Below are 18,156 nucleotides of genomic sequence, written 5' to 3'. Positions count from 1 at the left end.
TAAAAGACTCACACCCCCACAGTGTTGTCTCAACAAGGTTGGTTTGTCTACACTAACATTCTCTGGAAATTTCCTCCGTCATAAATACTAGTGACAGGGCAGGATCTCCCTGCAGAAAATTTCTGTGCTAGAAGGGATTTATTCTTATGTGTAAAATCTTCCCCAGCACACAGAAAATGCTACCTACAGCCCAGTTCAAATCCTACACTTTGTATATCCCCAGCTGTGGAACCTTGTGTCTCATGCTAGGCATATGCCAAACCCTCTGTGACAGTTCATAAAGCAGCCCCATCAGGCCCTGTCCTCCCAATGTGTGGCCATGACAGACTTACACTCAGATGCAGTAGGAGGAGGCATTAGACTTAAACCATGCAAAGGCAGGGAGACTCAAATGTTGATGAAAATAAGCTGTTTTTCTCCCTGTGTCAGCTGATTACTTATAATAACTTTCTACTGGTGGTGCAACTACAATAAGGCAGGAGAGAACCTGAGAGTTACCCTTAACATGTAATTTGTCTTCATCCAAAACATTGTCCAGACACCTTTGAAGTTCCCCAAAGTGTTTTATATTCTAAAATGATACTCAAGTCTTTCCATGGTTTCCTGTTCAGGAGTGGATTTTATTCTTCAGACCTAATCCATCCAGTTCCTTGGGCCACCTTGCAAATTCCTAAGTACTGCAGGATAGAGGGATGCTGGCAGGGCCTGAGACCTTTCCTTTTCTCTCTCTCATGTTATCATTTTTAAGGCACTTGGTAATTTGTGACCAAATTCAAGTTTGTTATGGTGTATGAGGGGTCTTAGGTTTTTCTGCCTGAGTGACTTTACATGAAAGATAATGTAGATACTTGCAGGGATGTGGAATTACACCTGGTGACTCGGATGGCCCTTCTAGGATGAAAAGTCCCTTGAAGTAGAAATGCAGCATGATGAATGGATTACCTGGCTCCTAACAGGGAGCCACAAAGATGCTTGTGGCAATGTGTAGCCTTGGAGCTTGGATGACTGTTCCTGTGATCACAGATCAGAACTGATGGCTGAGGATTTCAATAAGGCGTCACATTGGAGTGGGTTTATTCCAAAGCACATTTATTTGTATTTTGTGTGTCAAATGCTAATTATTTTAGCATTTTAGCATATATATTATTAGGTGTTTGAAACATTTGGATGTTCTGCTGAGTTCTACTTTTATTGTTGTAAATGTATTTTATAAAAAGAAGATTTTGAATCTTGGCTGTATATATGAGGTGCTGGTGTTTAATTTCTCTCTCTCTCTTTTTTTTTTTTTCCTTTTTTTTTTTTTTTTTTTTTTGTCCTCACTGTAGGATTTGCTCTCCTTGGAGGACATCCTTCCTTCCTTACAACACAAGATATACATCTGGGCACTAACGAGAATCTCACAGATACAGCAAGGTTGGTAAAATGTCACTTGATTGATCACTATATTTGGTAATTGATTGGTCTGACACCAGTCTTACATGATTTTGGAAGAAATTATTGTCTTTCTGGAAAATTGTTGAAGGTAGTCCAAATTTACTAAATATTTACAGATAAGCTCACAGAATCTGTAGCTCAGTAAACCATTATTCCATCTAATCAAGCTGTCCAAAACTTCCCAAATTGAGAATTATTTTGGCATATAGAATGTTAATTAGGGTTGCATTTACAAACTGAATCATTTTATGAGCCTCAGTAGTCATGTAACTCCACTGATGACAGCACATATATTCAAACAAGACTCAAACCTTCTGGTTCTGCTGCTCTGGGAGCAAAACCAAAAAGCAAAGACATTATTTCTGTTAGTTAGGCCAGCTGCAGGTGGGCCTTAGCCTGCTATAGTAGCCTCCCTGCTGTGACAGAGTAGCACTGAGGGCCTTTCTGATTCCCCTATTCCAGCAGCACAAAACTGGACTGACATGTTTTCGCCAGTTTCAGATTTCCTGTGCCATCCTTCCGAGCTGTACCCACTGTCAGCACTGCTGTGGAGGCTGGGCTATGGTTCCCTTCTCTTACTGGCACCCCTGGAACATCTCAGTCTTGCTCAGTCCCACATGCATGCAGGGGTGGGTAGCAGCTTATCTCCATTGCTGTAGCAGGGAGCAAATGAGCTCAGGGTTTTTCTCCAGTGCACTTTCTCTGATGTTACAGAAAGAAGGCAGAACATGAGGTCATGTTTTACAGGTGCTCCTGCTGTTTTCCACAGCACTCCATATACTAAAGCTTCATCCAGCCTCAGCACTATCCTGCTTTCCAGGCAGCCCTTTTGCAGCCTGAGGTCAATTCAGTCAGGCCCAGTGTCTGCATGGCCCTTTTTGTTCTGGTGAAAGATATGCAGTATCAAGCTCATCAGGCTCAATTCAAAATATGCAATCAGGCAGCTGAGTTCCATTGCCTCTGCTGAATACCACAGCTCTCAGTCAGTGGGAGAGACTGTCAGAGAGCTATGTTGCTATTCTCTATGATGAAATCCAAGGAAAATTTAAGAAAAAAGATCAAACATTTGTACATTTTAAATTTTCCTTTCTTGTTTTCAGTTATTGAAGTGAAAGATATGGGTGTTGATGGTGGAAAGTAAAAATCTCAGTCCCTTGAGGCTTGAAAGCACTCTCACTCTCTGCTAGATGCATAACTCTGCCAGTGTCAAAGTGAGCTGCAACAACAGAATCATAGAACGTTTTGGGTTGGAAGAGACTTTAAATATCACCTCGTTCTAACCTCCCTGTCATGTTTCACTAGACCAGGTTGCTCAGAGCCCCATCCAGCCTGGCCTTGAACACTTCCAGGGATGGGGCAGCCACACCTCTGTGCAACCTGTGTCAGTGCCTCACCACCCTCACAGGAAAGAATTGCTTCCTAATATCCACTCTAAACCTACTCTCTGTCCGTTTGAAGCCATTCCCCCTTGTTCTGTCACTCCAGTCCCTTTTAGATGGTCTCCCCCTCTTTCCCATAGGCTCCCTTCGGGTACTGGAAGGCTGCAATTAGGTCAGCCCAGAGCCATCTCTTTTCCAGGCTGAATAATGCCAATTCTCTCAGCCTTTCCCTGCAGGAGAGCTGCTCCATCCCTCTCATCATCTTGCAGGCCCCACCTGCTCTGCTGTAAAGCTGGCTGTGAGCCCCAGCAGCCAAACTTTCAGGAAGGGGAAGAATGCAGTCAGGGCCTTTCCAGAGCACTTCCCTGCAAGAACCTCTCCAAGCATCATCCCACCAGCCATACAGGACTCACCTGGAGCCTCTCTGCCATTCAGGTGCCAACCCAACAGCAAATCCAGGTGTGCTCTGACACACAAACAGATATGCTTTGCCTAGGACAGTTTTCATTTCTTCTTCTTCCCAAATGGGACAGTAAAGGGGCATTAAATCTTTTGTTTACAATCTCCTGAATGCCTTTGTTTGCACAAGCAAAAAGGAAAAAGGCAGAAAATAAACTACAAGAAACAAGGCAATAAATAGAAACAAGCAAATATTCCAGCTGTTCTGAAGGCATCCCCACTCTGTGGATAAAGTTCCTACAATACCTGCTTTCCAAGCGTGCCTTCAGCCCCCTTTTCTCTGTCACTGTTAGCCCTTCCAGGACAAATCCCTATTTATGACCGACCTGGGGATTTTGCTCCTCTGCTGTGTCACAGCTCTCACCTGCTACAGTGGACAGGGGGTTTTCCCAGCTCCTAGCAGAGTCCCATGTGCTCTGCTCCATTCCTGCTCTCAGTCAGCAGAAGTACTACTGACTGCATAATCAAGGCTGAGTAGTTTGCCCAAAAGAATAACTGGAGTGTTAATTCCTTGGTGCTTCTTGTGAATGAAAGATGACATCCCAACCTCATTCAGTTAATGTAGGAATAAAAGAAGAATGCCTGTAGTAGACCCAGAGGGTATTTCAAATATTTACAGCTGAGTGTCTGGGACTCTGAAGGCCTTAGAAGTACTTGAGATTGAGACTTAAAGTGAAAGGGGCACAGATCTATAAAAGTCCCAGTTTTTATTAGAACTGCTGCAGGTAAGGGTTGAAAGCATTGCTGCTATGAACATATTTTTAGTGACTTATTACCTGCTCATAAATCAGCTTCTCCATGCTTCACAAGACATTTACATTTACGCTGACACAGTGGCAAAAAGTCACTGCCCATTAAGGAGCTCTAAGCCTTTCAGTGCTGTTTAACATGTCTGATACATTACCCAAAATGAAATCTAAGTACTGTGTCTGTATTTCCCACCGTAGAGCAGTTCCACTGGGCATCACTAAAGCTCAGTGGCCATAAGGTTCAGTGGCAGCCCTGAAGAACTTTTACCAGTCCACTGGATTAGGGCATTAATCTCTGCATTTATGGGGAATGGGTTTACTTCCCTGAGAACACATCCACCATATGTCCCTGTGAGACTATGAGTGACAGTGCACTAGTCTTGTCAGAAGTTTAAGCCTTTTGAATGGATATATACTTTCAAAACAAAAGCAAAACTACCTTGCATAGCAGTTTTCTATGCAAAATATATGCAAATGCCTCATTTTCAAATTCAGAGATCTGCCATACCAAAAAGGCATATTTTGTGTTTAATTTTGGATTCCTCAGAGGATACAGTTGAGAAAAAAAACAGGTTTTCTCTGTAGAAATAAAAATTACTTTGAAAAGAGAGATATGCAGCATTCCAATGTACTCAGTATTCCAATACAACATATTTCCAGGCTCTGGGGTTTTGAAGTTCATAGTCCACAGTTTTGCAAAAGAATGAAAAGAGGGAAAGACCTTCTAATGGGTGACAAAATAAGAACCTTAAATGTAAAGTAACCTGATAAGCTTGTGCTTACAGCCCCTCACCTTCCAAAACTTCACCTTTGATAAGACTCTTACTTTTCAGATCTTTTTTTCCCCATGCAATTCTAGGTTTGTATGGTTTCCTTTAAACTTATTTGACTACAAGAGATTTCATCATTCTCCAGTAATCAGAGACCTTCAGGTGAAGTTTATTTGTTTGTGGTTTTTCCCCCAAGCTTAGTTTTATTTTGATTTCACAAAGAAAAAAGCCAGTTTACAGGTGACTTTCCTACTGTAAAATATGACATCTAGAAGTCCTGGCAGAAGGACTGTCTGCTGTCTTGCTGGTAGGTGTCTAATAAGTCTGGGATCTACTTTCAACAGACTAAAGATAAAACCCCAGCAGTTTACACTAGTTGGTGATTATGACCAAATTTCCCCTAATCACGTACTCTATAAAGGAACAATCTTCTTTAATTTCTTCATCAGCTGTGTCAAATAGAAATCAGCTGTCCTGATGTCCTAAAGGGAAAAAGAGGTGTATGGAAAATGAGCAATTTCCCAGTGTGATTGCCCCTTTTCTTGACTGATGGGGACTGGCTGTGTCTTGTTTAGGGTGGACACCTGTGAGATGGCTAACAAAAGGGACCATGCATCACATCCCTAATGCCTAGCTCAGAACAGAACAGGTTTCCCCCAGAGAAAGGAACTGCTGAGCTAAGAAGTTATAATGGCACCAGCAGAACCTGTTCCAGTACTTTGTAATCAGTACATACCTTATTCAGTTCCTCCTTTTCATTTGTTTCTGTAACTGGCAGTCTTCTCTTCAGAGAGCTCTACAGGTAATCTTGTCATATGTTATAAGTGTTTTGCTTGTGTGAGGAATGTCTGGTGTCAGTAGAAAATATTTGTTACTGACTTCATCAGGAGACCTTGCTGATGATGGTGTTAACAGCCTTATTTCCACAAGAGGAGATGCAAGAATTTGTCGTGGCTAATCAGGAAGAGAGATACTGTGAGGATTTTTTCCATACACTTCTAATTCAGTCCTCCCTTGTTTTAAGTTTGTATTAGAGATAATATGAAAACACACAAAATGCTACTTCAAAGTCAGGCTTCAGGGCGTGATTAACACACAGAAATGCAGAGAAATTAAGAGCTCCAATCCATATTTAATTTATCTAAAAAATTCAGAGTATACTATGCTAATCTCTGTGTCTTTCACACTTTAGCAAATGAGGTTAATGCCAGAGTGGTACAGAGGGTCCTGCAATCCCTTTCCTTATACTGAGTTTCACATTTGGGCATTACTTGAATACTGATGCCATGTGAGTCAATACACAGGTGGGGAGGTAGGAGAAAGCAGGGCAACAACAGCAGCCTGTTCTGTTTCTGTGTTTATCAAGATCAGTAAATAATTGTAGTAATCTAAGACACATCTGTATTGCTGAACCTCACAAAGTCAGGCTCCCATACAGAGTCTGTAATATTCAGTCAATGCCTCATTTGTCCTTTGCTAAAAGACTGAAAAAATCATATACCTTATCTCTTCTGAGGTTATCAAATTCTTCAAATGTTACAGTATCACACAATCTCTTATCTTAGTTCAAAGAACTTAACATGCTTCGATGTTCCATCTACAGTGAAATGCTAAAGAGAAAAAAAGCCATAAAATACAGCAGCAGCTTTCTTTTACTTACTATAGTAGTGTTAAGAAGTGAAACTTCTTGCTTATTAGCAGCTTTTTAAATTACTACATTTGAGCCTGTTCTGCAGGCATGATAAATTATTCAGATAGCTGAAAAATATTGATTCATTACCATTTGTCATTAATATGTATGTGTTGCACGCTGAAGAGTGCAACAGGGGTGTATTTATTATGTTTGACTTGAGTATTTTCTGCCATCTCTAGGGTGCTGTCCAGCATGACAAATGCAATCTTGGCTCGAGTTTATAACCACGATGATCTGGACCTAATGGCTAAAGAAGCCACGATCCCAATAATCAATGGATTGTCCGATTTATACCATCCTCTCCAGATTTTAGCTGATTACCTAACTCTTCAGGTAAAAATATAAACAGCTTTTTCTTGCTAAGTCTTAGTAAGTATTTGGGGAAGTCAGCTTCAAAATAATTTATCCCGAGGTTTTTCAAAGTAGTTATTACATGGCACTTGTTATTTAAAGAGATGTTCATCTAGCAATATCATTAAGGACCTTTTTAATTTAAAACAATTATATAGTCCTATCAGCTGCAGTGGGACTGAAGTTAAGCATAAAATTAAGTACTTCATCAGGATTGGTCTGCAATTCAAAGAAGGTACAGAGGGCTGTACAAATTAAGAAAAAGATGAGAAGCTAGCTCATGAAAAGCCAGCAGAAGTTATTCCACTGACTTAAAAACACTCAGTAGTTTGCTCATGATACCTCCCTAGTCTGTGGACAGCTTAAAAGGAATCACTCTTTATATATTAGGAAATTGGTTGAACAAATTCGTTTTGAAAAGCCAGTTAACGTTACCAGTACATATGGTGAGTGTTCAGACACTTTACCCAGTTTAAACTTTGCTCACATCAAAGAACAGTTAAAATAGATCATATTTTTTATTTTTATCCAATGTAATAGTGGATCTGACAGAGGGATAACATTTTACACACAGAATACCAGATGTTTATCTGTGAACAGAAGGACTATGTGGTTTTACAATCAATTGAGGATCTGGTTTATAAAAAAGTCTATTATGCTGCAGGGCTGGTTGACAACTATGATCAACTCCTCTGACCTTGTTTACTTTCTGAATGAATAAAAACCACACTGCTTGAAAATGGTAGGGCAGAATAATTTCCTGATTCATTCAGCTGTGTTTCTCAGCTGTTGTGGAGACTTTGCTATGGGTCATTCAGTATGTGGGAAAGATCTAGTGAGAGTAATATTAAATTGTTAATGCTTAAATGTGAAAGAATTATGTGTTTAAAAATATTACTTTTTGTATTTTAACGGTTTTTTGTAAATTTGTCATACTCAAAGTGAAGAGACCAGCAAAAATTGGTGAAGTTGAGACTAAGATGCTTCATAGACCTCAGGATAGGGGAGATTTGTGTGATCACATTGAGCCAACATCAATGTTCAAATTGTGTAAGACTAAGCTGTAATGAGAATGTCATCATTCCATTGTAAACACTGTGTGCTAATATAAACCAGGAGAATCTTCTGGCTGTGTTTTGTGGGGTTTTCTGTCTTGCAAACACCTTGTTAATTAGCATTTTATCACTTGTGAATAACAATCTTCAGGAATAATCTGTGACTCACAGTTCACACAACCATGGATATCTCTGCATCTAAACCTGGCTTTATCCTTTGTCCTTGGGAAAGAATGTCCCTGCCCATTTTACCCGATGAAGAAACAAGTCCATAATGGTGCTCAGACAAAAGAAGTATTTGACACGGAGAGGTGTCATGACAAAGTGAGCACTTACAGAGATCACAAGGAATTTAGGCAGACATGGAAGTTTTTTAAAATTTGCAGCACTTTCACACTCAGCCCAAAAAGCAGAGCACCATTTTCTTCATCTGCCCACCTCTCCCTGATTCTTTCCAGTGTGTTCCTTGGCCAGGAGTTTGTCAGGAGATCTTTCTAGGGCAGCTGGGTGGCTACCCTGCTATGCCAAGGGCACGTTGCACTGCTGGTTGCTGACACACTTTCCATTGCTGCTCTCTTGGCCAGGAGAGAGGGACAGGCAGGGGAGAGCTCTCAGCAGCTCCCTGTGGGTGATGGCACTGCCTGCACTTTCCCTTTCTGACCTGTTCCTCTGCTCCTTTTTTTCCTCTTTGCACTGTACAGTGAGTTGAAGAAGACTGGAGTGGCATGTAATAAAATAACATTTTAATCATATAATGATCTTTACCAGGTCACAGAAGTGAGATCAATTCTTGAATAGATGTGAGCCGCAGGGCCTAGTTGCTACTTAGTGCAATCAAGCTTCTTGTGGGATTTTCAGCAAGATGTCATCCAAGTACTGCCTGCAAGAAGATTAATATAGGGATGTGGAATGTTACCACTGATTCTTTAAATGAGTTGAAAGTCCATATATGACGTTTAGATTGCTTCTGTGAAATGTATAGGCAATTTATTTGATTTATGCACATATGCAAACTACAATAGTGGCACAGACTGCTAGCCTGATATTTAAATGTAACTACAGATTTTTGTGCAGTTTATTTCTCTTTAAAAAATTTCTCTTCCCTATCCCCATAAATATTTTCCTGCCTGGATTTGCTTCTCCCTCTTGTCAGTGCATACCCAATATGCACTTTTTTTTTCTTTTCTTTTTTCTCTTTCTGCATTTGCTAATGGAGCTCCACATGCACTCTGGCCCTCTTCATGTTTAGCACATTTTTATTCTTCCAATTTTTTTACCATATTTTGTCATGTGCCTTCTTGAATCCTCTTCAAGCACTTTCTCCTTGGTCTAAAACTACATAACTGCCTGGTTTGTTTCTTCAAAATGTTTTCTTGCTTACAGCTTCTGATTCCCTTTCCACAGGTGCATTTTAGTATGGTTATTAGTAGAGGCCATTGCATCCCCCAAACGATGCAGCTGGCTTATTTTCAAGGTTGTCTATTCTCACTCTGTATTCAGGGCAAAGTCTCCTCCTGTAAATGTTCAGGGTGTTCTTTTCACACCATACAGTGTGCTTCTGTCACGAATACTGGGGTGAGATCCCTCAGGTTCAGCATCCTCCTGCCCAGTGCCTTCTTCCTGAGCAACCTGGATCCCCACACCTTTGACTCTAAGCTGGCTCTGTCCTTTAGTACTGTGTCAAGGGCTAATGCCTTCTATTATGCCAAGGTAAATGTTTTTTCTTAGCATATATACTACTTTCTTTCTTAAAAGTTATGTTGAACTGATTTTGCTCTTGAGTTATAACTCATTTAAAATAGCTGCAAATATGTAAAGAACCTGATTTTGAGGGTTTGGGGAGTTGGCCTTTAACAACTGGGTTTGTGTGCTGGCAGTGTGCACACACTGAGCCACTTTTCTCCTCTGCTTGTCCTGCAGATGTGTAAAAGCCACATATGCTGAGTCCACCCAGTGCCTCTCAGTGTCCTGGGCAGGAGCTGTGGCTCTCAGCTTCTGCTCTGCTCAGCTGGGCTGGAGGGCAGCATCACACCGTTTGTATTCCAGAGACAGCCTGGATATCGACATTGATTCAATTGATATTAATGTCACTGGCCAAATCAGCTCATTTGTAGCTGACTGTAGGATGGCCAGACTGGTAATTAGAGTGGATCCATATGCCACTAGCTTTTTATGTCACTGGTCTGGGGGGATTTTTTCCTTTTCAGAAAGCAATGGTTGGCACAAGAAATGCATCAGTGATTTATTTTTAAACAGCATAACAAATACTGTTGCCCAGCTTGAAGAGGGCTGCAACATGTCCTCAACTTCTCCTCAGTGTGTGACCCCATGACCTCAAATTATTACAGTTTTCAAATTCATCACCATCATCATCTTCATTATTCTAACAATTGAAATCCCAACTAAGGCCTGGCCTGATCCTCTAGAATATACTGTATCAATAACTATGACAAGAACCAGTAAGAGTGGGAGTAAGAAAGATAATTGGCCCAGCATTTGCCTTAAGCCCAGTTTGGGAGCCAGAAGATCCGAGTTTGCCCAGTTTCTCATTTACTGGATCACACTGTCTCCCAAAGGGCTAAAGCTTTGATTAGTCCCTGGCTTTCCATTTTAAAATTTGACAGATTATTGATTCATTATTCAAAAGCTTGTTTTAATTGAGGGCTGTTGTGACAGTTGTGGTCAAACATTTCAGAATTAATCTATAATGGTGTCAGAGCTTCAGTCTCGCTGGAAGCAAGTCCAGGCAGAGGCAGACACAAATGTCCCTAATTAGTTAACCCAGTCTTCTCCACACATACAGCAGGGTCAAATCACTGAGCATGCCTATATTTTCCCAGGGCTGGGTACACTGATACACTGCAGCCACGGATAAAAACTGAACAAAAAATTTTAAAAGCAACACGAGGATGAGAAATTTGAATGTAGTATTGGTATTAATTATTTAGCTGTGATTTTTCATGGGAATAACAAAGGCTAGTATTATGGCACTTCAGCAGCAATTACTAGTTTGCCCAAGAGGCTTCATAAGGGACAAGGACTTTAGACTTTCTAAAGATATTATTTTTTTGTGTGGCTTTACTAGGAGTTGTGTTCCAAATGTAGAGAGAAACTGCAGAACACTCATGCAGGTATAAAGCATACATCAGTATAACAGAGTTTGGAAAAATCAGGGAGGGATGCAAAGGAGGAATATCTTCAGAGGCTCTGGTGATCAGCAGGTATTGTACAGGCTCTCATTTAATCTAGAGTGTTCCCATCATGGCAAAACACTTTTAGCAGGATTTCATCTGTGTGGTTGTATAAGTATACACTCTAAAACAGGGAGAGGGCAGGAGGGGAGAATGTGTCTCATTTACAGTAGCTTTTGTGTTGCATCAAACCTTTCTGGTTCTGACCAGCAGAGTCACCTCATCTTTCTTGGAGAGGATGTGTGTTTGCTTATAAGCAGTACAGTCACAGTGAGCTGGCTTAAGATGAAGAGGTTTGAATTACAGCAGCAGTGCACCAGTGGCAGCATAAAGCTTAGCACAGGACATAAAACAGGCTCCATTAGCACTCACACAGCTTGATTCTGCCTTGATATGACTCCTTGCATTAGCAAAACATCTTCATTAAAATCAGTTCAGCTATGTCCACTCTATAGTCACTGCAGATGCATTGCAGTGCATATCAAGGATCTTTATACAGACACATCCAGTACTCCATGTTTTATCTGTAACAGCTAGTAGCTTGGGAAAACAGAGGAAAGTATTTAGTATGCACTGTGCTTCTTTTAATGCAGAGTAGCAGCTGGCAATAAGGTGGAAGTTATTTAACATAGCAGTATATTTGTGACTCCAGTCAATGCTTTGAGTATTATGGCTGAGATGTCTATTTTTAAACTGTAAGATGAAAAGAACTCAGAACTGTCTCATTTGCTTGTGGCTGTGGGTTCATGTCTCAACTATCACTAAGCCCTAAATGGAAAAAACACCTTAAATAAGTGCTTCAGTTTGGCCTTCTCCTAGGAGCACCATTGCTAGGAGATGTGGAAGGACTTTAAAAGATCCTTAGAGACCTGCAGAATGGTTATAGTGAAATATCTTCCATATCCACAAAGTCCTGATTTACTTTCCTGTAAATGCCCTTGCAACCAACCTCTGCCAATTAGCCTGCTGTTAACAAACTGCAGCTGAAAAAGCAGTATTTTTGCAATACCATAGTTTTAGCCCTTAAACCTGGACAGTCTAGGACTCTATTAGGTTTAGATTTTTACAGCACTTTATTGTCATTCAATATTTCAAGTACTACTATTTTTGACTCAAAATTGTGGTCACTGAAAGAAATGCAAATAACTTTGTTCTGGAACAACTTCACAAACTATTTGTTTAGGAGAAGCTGCTGCCAGCAGAGGAGGGGGTAGTCCCAGCCCTTTTCCTGTTCAGCCTTTTGGCATCTTTTCTACAAGTGCCTGCAAGGTTGCCACTCAGCACAATGTGGATGCTTATCCTCTCTGACAAGCATTGAATCATGTCACACAAAGTGTTGAAACACTGTCTGGCTTCCAGCTACTACAATACAATTGTAGCTTGGTCCAGATTTGAACTACGAATAAAAGGCTCTCCAGAAAGTGTTTCAAGTAGTGAGGTAGAGTTTTACAGAGCAGGCTTATAGGAATATTTGGTTACATCTTTGCAAAAAATTTTGGTATCAACCTAAGTACCTATAAACATGCATATTTAAAACAAGGCTTCTTAAGGGGCCTCAAATTGTCCTGCTCTGGAAATATGTAACCCCTGTTACTCTTGTTCCTCCTTAGGCCTTATCTTAGGGGTTGAGGGATAGAGTAACTGCACATGGCCAAGCTGTAAGTGCCATCAGGCAAAGCCACAGCTAACTCTGTAATGCTGTTTCAAGTTTGGGTAATCCACATTGTTTTTTAAAAATCCCTGCACTCTTTGGCTGTGCAATGGAGAACAAATGCTGCAGGCCATGAGTGGCACAGCTGCTTTCAGAGTGCTGCTCTGTGCTGTCCTGTGCACCTGTGGGGTGAAGATTCACTCCCAGGGCATGGCCACAGCCACAGCCACAGGGAACAGCATGTAGAGACAACCAAGCCAAAACAAACCTCAATAGGGATGTTTTCACAATTTGTGGGAAAGCTGGAAGGAGTTCTATTCCAGGCATTGGGACTGTCTCTAAATTACTAATTTCTGACATTCACCGATGTTTATGAGCCCCAGTGAACAGCTGTACAACCGTGATGCTAAAATCCCTTTGTGTGTGGTGCTGAATCCCTCAGCCTGAGCCTCACCACATGGCACATGTGCCAATGTGTCCTTCTCCAGGAGAAAGCTGCAGCACTTGGGCTTCCTTGTACGACATGGGGGGCTTTCCCTTCGTGCCCATCTTGTAGGAGCAGTAATTCCACGTGTGGTCCATGCAGGTAGCATCTGAAGGCAGCCAGCTGCCTTTGCACAGACCCATTTGATCATTCCCACCCTGCCCAGCTCGTCTGGAATGTAACCCCAGAGCCTGTGGTTCCTTTGGCAGGAGCACTATGGAGGGCTGAAGGGGCTCACCATCGCCTGGATTGGGGATGGAAACAACGTCCTCCAGTCCTTCATGATGAGTGCTGCAAAGCTGGGAATGCACCTGCGGATTGCCACTCCCAGGGTAAGGAAAGCCATGGAGAAAGGAAGGCAAAGTTCATCTAGGTTTGTCTCAAACACTCAGGCATTTGTCAAGGGCTTCAGCTGGGGGTGCCTACATTTATCTTGAGGGCCTTGCTTTTCAGAACCAAGGTACAAAATCCTGATCTGGTTATTTTGATGCAAAGCAGGAGTAATACCAGCTTCATAAAAGCTGGGAGGAATTCATGACAGCAATATAAATCAATTTCAATTCCGTTTGACAAAGTGCTACAGAGTCATCCAGTGCCTCCTCCCCCATTAAAAAAAAAATTAAGCCTGTTTCAGGTGGGTGGAAGTATTGTATCTTGTTTGGTTTAAATTTGTGGTGCAGCATTTTAGAATGTTGCATTGTAATGCAATAGAAAATATTTGCAAAAATCAGTTTAGAACTCAAAAAAATTCAGGTTCAATCAGTATTTTTCTAACCAGTGTTTTTAATTAGTGAAGATCTCAGATATGTTCCATGATGTGTTACCTGTCATCTCTTTTGTCAGGGCTTTGAACCAGACCTAAGAATAACTAAAATAACTGAAGAGAACTCCAAAGAGGTAGGAGTCTTAGAAACACCCCAGTGGAATAGTTTGAATATAGTTTATTTTCATTAGAAATGAAGTTGAAGTTCCTTGTCTTAGTGATCTTTCTTATTTTGTTTACATTAGTATGGTACCAAGTTGCTTCTCACAACAGACCCTTTGGAAGCTGCAGACAGTGCCAATGTCCTAGTTACAGATACATGGATAAGCATGGGACAAGAAGGGGAAAAGAAAGAAAGACTAAAAGCCTTTCAAGGTTATCAGATTACAATGCAGGTAAAAATTGAGAGGTTTTTGTTTATGTTTTTATAGTTTGCATTTATAAGAACCAACATCAACAAAGCACGAGCTTGGTGGGTGCTTTGAGTGAAGCCATGGAAAATCCACATGCAAACCTCCCTCCAACTTAAAAAACTCATAACAAAGTTTGAGTTACTTCATACACTCCACATGGCTGGGCCTCTTTCAGAGCTTTCCAGTGAGATCCAGCTCCAGAACATGTGCAGGAGAGGGGTTTTCACTACCCTTCTGAAGTCAGAGAAACTGAAGTATTTGACTTTTGCGAAGTCAGCATTGAACTCTTACACACTTGCATGGAGATATTCCCATCTTATTCACAGATGAGGAATTCTTTTGAAGTCTGTGGAATTCCTCCGAGTTCATCATCCAAGTAACCAGAGTGGGAGTCAATATAAAATTTGTCAACCCTTTTACTAGTTAAGGCTTTTATTAAATGTCCTCACATATGTCTTTATTTTATATGCTTTTAAATCTATAGACTGCAAAATCTGCTGCTTCCAACTGGACTTTTTTACACTGTTTACCCAGAAAACCTGAAGAAGTTGATGATGAAGTATTTTATTCTCCACGATCATTGGTTTTCCAGGAGGCTGAAAACAGAAAATGGACAATTATGGTAAAAAAAAAACCAAACAAGATTATGGTAGTTGGAGGTTAGGGTCAGTTCTGTTCTGTGTTACATTACAGGCTTGAATTAAGCCTGGTTCCAGAATAAATAGTAAATGTTAAAACACATGTTTCAAATTCACCCCAGAGCTCATCACAGTTTTGACTATAGGCAACATATATTTGTAGCACAAATAATTCTGGGCACAAATGTGATTTTTTGGTGATAATCTGCTGTTGCTTGACCCATATTTTATCCCTAAGTGAAATCTACAATATGAACTGTCCTTTTTTTTTTTAATTAAATCACTGGATTTACTCTAATGATTAATTCATCTTCTCAATTAACACATTTTAAATGCTGAGGTCCCAGGGACTGGCCTTAGAAACTACATTTTCCCAAACACTTAGAGCTAGTTATTTTTTTCTCAGGAAAAGCTGCTGCTGCTGCCACCAATGGGAACTTTCCCCGAGAAAGTGCTGGATGAGCAAAGATTTGAAAGATCCTGAAAAGTTATGGTGTGGGTAACACTGTGTGATCCATGGGAACCATGAGAGTCCACTTGTCATTTAATATAAACCATAACTCCCCTCTCAGCATTCCTAGAATTTCAGAAAATTACTGCCAGATCTCAGTAGCCTATTATTTTTATTTGGCTTTAGAACCATCAAGTAGACAAAAGCTAGTGAAAACTTTCAGTGGTGAAAAGAAAAACAGAAATGGCATTGTCATAGCTCTGAGATGATGTCTGGATATGCTCCAAATGGATAAATAAGGGGTTGAGTGTTGTGTCTGCTAAAAACTCAGATATTGCACACAGCCAAAATTACTAACAAATTTGTATTAAATCATAGTTATGGCCTTAAAATTCAACAAAATGCTCGTATTTTTTATCTTAATTTTGCAATGTTTCTAACTGCCCTAAATATTATTTTTTTAAAAGGAAAACAAACACTTTACCTTGGGTTTCAGATACAGTTGGAGGGTTTTTTGGGTGGGAGTAAGAAAAATGTCATCTTTGTATTTTATCAAGCTATAAAAACAATGAATGTATGGATCTGGTTTATATAGTATTTTCCACCACTTTCAGCACAGAGAGCAACCTGAAGAATAGATTATTTGCTCAGCTGTAGGTCCAAGCAGGGCTGAGTGCAGCCATGAATGGGCAGCACTGAGGAGCTGCACAGCTGTAATTCAGCCACCTCTGTGTGCCTGGGGTAACCTGTGCCACTGGGCAGTGATGAAGGGAAAGGAAGGACAGGCAGCAAGATCACAGCCTCTGGAGGACCCTTGTAAATCCAATGCTGGGCCAAAATAACAATGTGCAGCCAGACCTTGCTGTGAAATCACAGCACTGTGAATAGGTAATGCCTTGTAAAGGCTGAGCCAGCATGGGGTTTGTTGTGTGCACAGGCGTGGGAGGGACAGCAGAGCTGCTGCAACACCACATTTTATTTATTCCCATCACTCCCATCTCACAGCCATGCCTGAGGCTGGGCAGGCAGGGCAGCAGGGGTAGATGGCACAGCATTAACTTCAGTGAGGATTTTCTATGTTATTCTGCAGAAAGTATAGCTAAACTGGGATAAATTCCAGAGTTCCTATTCTGGTGAGGCTCTCACTGATGCTAATGGAAACTGCTGAAATCCACAAGCCAGCCCATGTGATGTCTGGGTACCTATAGCATCTCCTAGAAGTACCTGAGAATACATCACAACATGCCAAAAAGGCCTCAGCATTTGATCTAAATGCTTGTCTGAATTGCTTCTAAGCTGTCCATTAATATGTTTTGTCCACACTGAGAAAATCTATCAGCTACGATACAGAGCATCCTAACTGATTTTCAGCTCTTGCTGGATTCATCATCAGAAATTCTAGCAAATAAATCTAAGTGTGCCGTTTTTGTCAGGACAATAATTTTCAACACAAGGCTTCAGGGCTGGAAAATATTTCCCCCTTATTTATTTTTATGGAGTATCTGTTTCCAATGTGATTGGATTTTCTTCCTTTCTTCCTCCTCTAGGCTGTCATGGTTTCCCTGCTGACAGATTACTCACCACAGCTACAAAAACCCACATTTTGATGCTTGGATTCCTGCCAGGAGAAAAAATATTCCTCATCAGCAGAATATTCTGGTCTGCAAACACACAGATCTTCTTCAGAAGGGACCAAGGCAATGAGTGATTTTTTAATCAAACCATATAGTTAGCTGTATAATATTGCATTACACTCGTGAAAATGTCCAAGACAATAAACACCATTGCAGAAGCTGCTTTTCATCTGGATGCTCCAAGCTGCCTCTCCTTTTTAGGGATCAGCATCACAGAAAACATTCCAAGGTTGCACCTTAAAAGTTGAGTCTACCAGCAGCATAGTCATGGCATAATCTACACGTAGGTGTGGTGGAAGTTTGCATAGTGTGATATTGATGCCTAAAGAGTTTTAGCTTTTTCATATACTTGTAGCTTTGTAGATTTTTAATATATAATTGTATAGTTTCTAGTACTTTTCCTGCCCCCTATCACATTTTAGAACAATAAGCCAACCCTTTCTAACGTATTCTTGAAATTCTGTTTAGTGCTATTCTCAAGAGGAGAATTTCTAATGAGCACAATGGTTTCTAATCTAATCTAATGATTTCTAATTCTTATTTTTCACCAGAATTTGAGAGGCATAACAAGATATAGGGTAAACAACCCCCTGGACTAACTCCAGAGTGGCAGACCCAAGGGTGGGTTACTGGGGTAACTGATCTCCAGTTGGATGTACCTGCTAGATATATATACACACACCCACATATTAGATATACTTCTATATATTAATTAACCTTATAAAAATTGTAGAAATTCTGTATCACGTGTGTGCATAAAGCCATATTTGTGCACCTGAAAGCTTTCATTAAAAAATTGCTTTTTATCTTACCACTCTTAATATTGTTTGGAATGTTTTGTCTTTTGATTCCAGGCAACAATATGAGAGACATAAACTTCTCCCTAAACCTGTCCCTTCAGTTGCTGGTCTTGGGAAGTGTGTGTGGAGAAGCAGTGCTGCAGTTTGCCTTGGCTGCCTGCACTTCCTGGGAGCCTTGGCTCCTGCTTCTGTCCTCCACCCAATCTCCAAATCCCACTCCTGTGTGACACCAAAAATACAG

The 18,156-nt window shown here is 40.7% G+C and overlaps 1 protein-coding gene across 3 annotated transcripts in view; it reads left to right on the top strand.

The window, feature by feature from the left end:
• Positions 1–17,779, top strand: part of OTC (ornithine transcarbamylase) — a 29,935-nt gene extending 12,156 nt beyond the window's left edge. For 2 of the 3 annotated variants that reach the window (XM_085049185.1, XM_085049194.1), the window contains exons 4-10: positions 1,326–1,413; positions 6,664–6,817; positions 13,426–13,548; positions 14,060–14,113; positions 14,225–14,374; positions 14,877–15,014; positions 17,029–17,779. In XM_085049185.1, the coding sequence (XP_084905311.1) occupies positions 1,326–1,413; positions 6,664–6,817; positions 13,426–13,548; positions 14,060–14,113; positions 14,225–14,374; positions 14,877–15,014; positions 17,029–17,088 (767 nt within the window). In that variant the 3' untranslated portion in view covers positions 17,089–17,779. Of the gene's footprint in view, positions 1–1,325; positions 1,414–6,663; positions 6,818–13,425; positions 13,549–14,059; positions 14,114–14,224; positions 14,375–14,876; positions 15,015–16,132; positions 16,370–17,028 lie in introns of all 3 variants that reach the window. The other variant, XR_014849387.1, reaches the window with a different exon arrangement.
• The last annotated feature ends 377 nt before the right edge of the window (positions 17,780–18,156 follow it).

Source organism: Lichenostomus cassidix, chromosome 1, assembly GCF_008360975.1.
Source record: "Lichenostomus cassidix isolate B80296 chromosome 1, HeHo_3.0, whole genome shotgun sequence".
NCBI classification, from domain to species: Eukaryota; Metazoa; Chordata; class Aves; order Passeriformes; family Meliphagidae; genus Lichenostomus; species Lichenostomus cassidix.
Note: the sequence above shows the minus strand (reverse complement) of the source record. Positions and strands in the feature narration are given on the sequence as shown.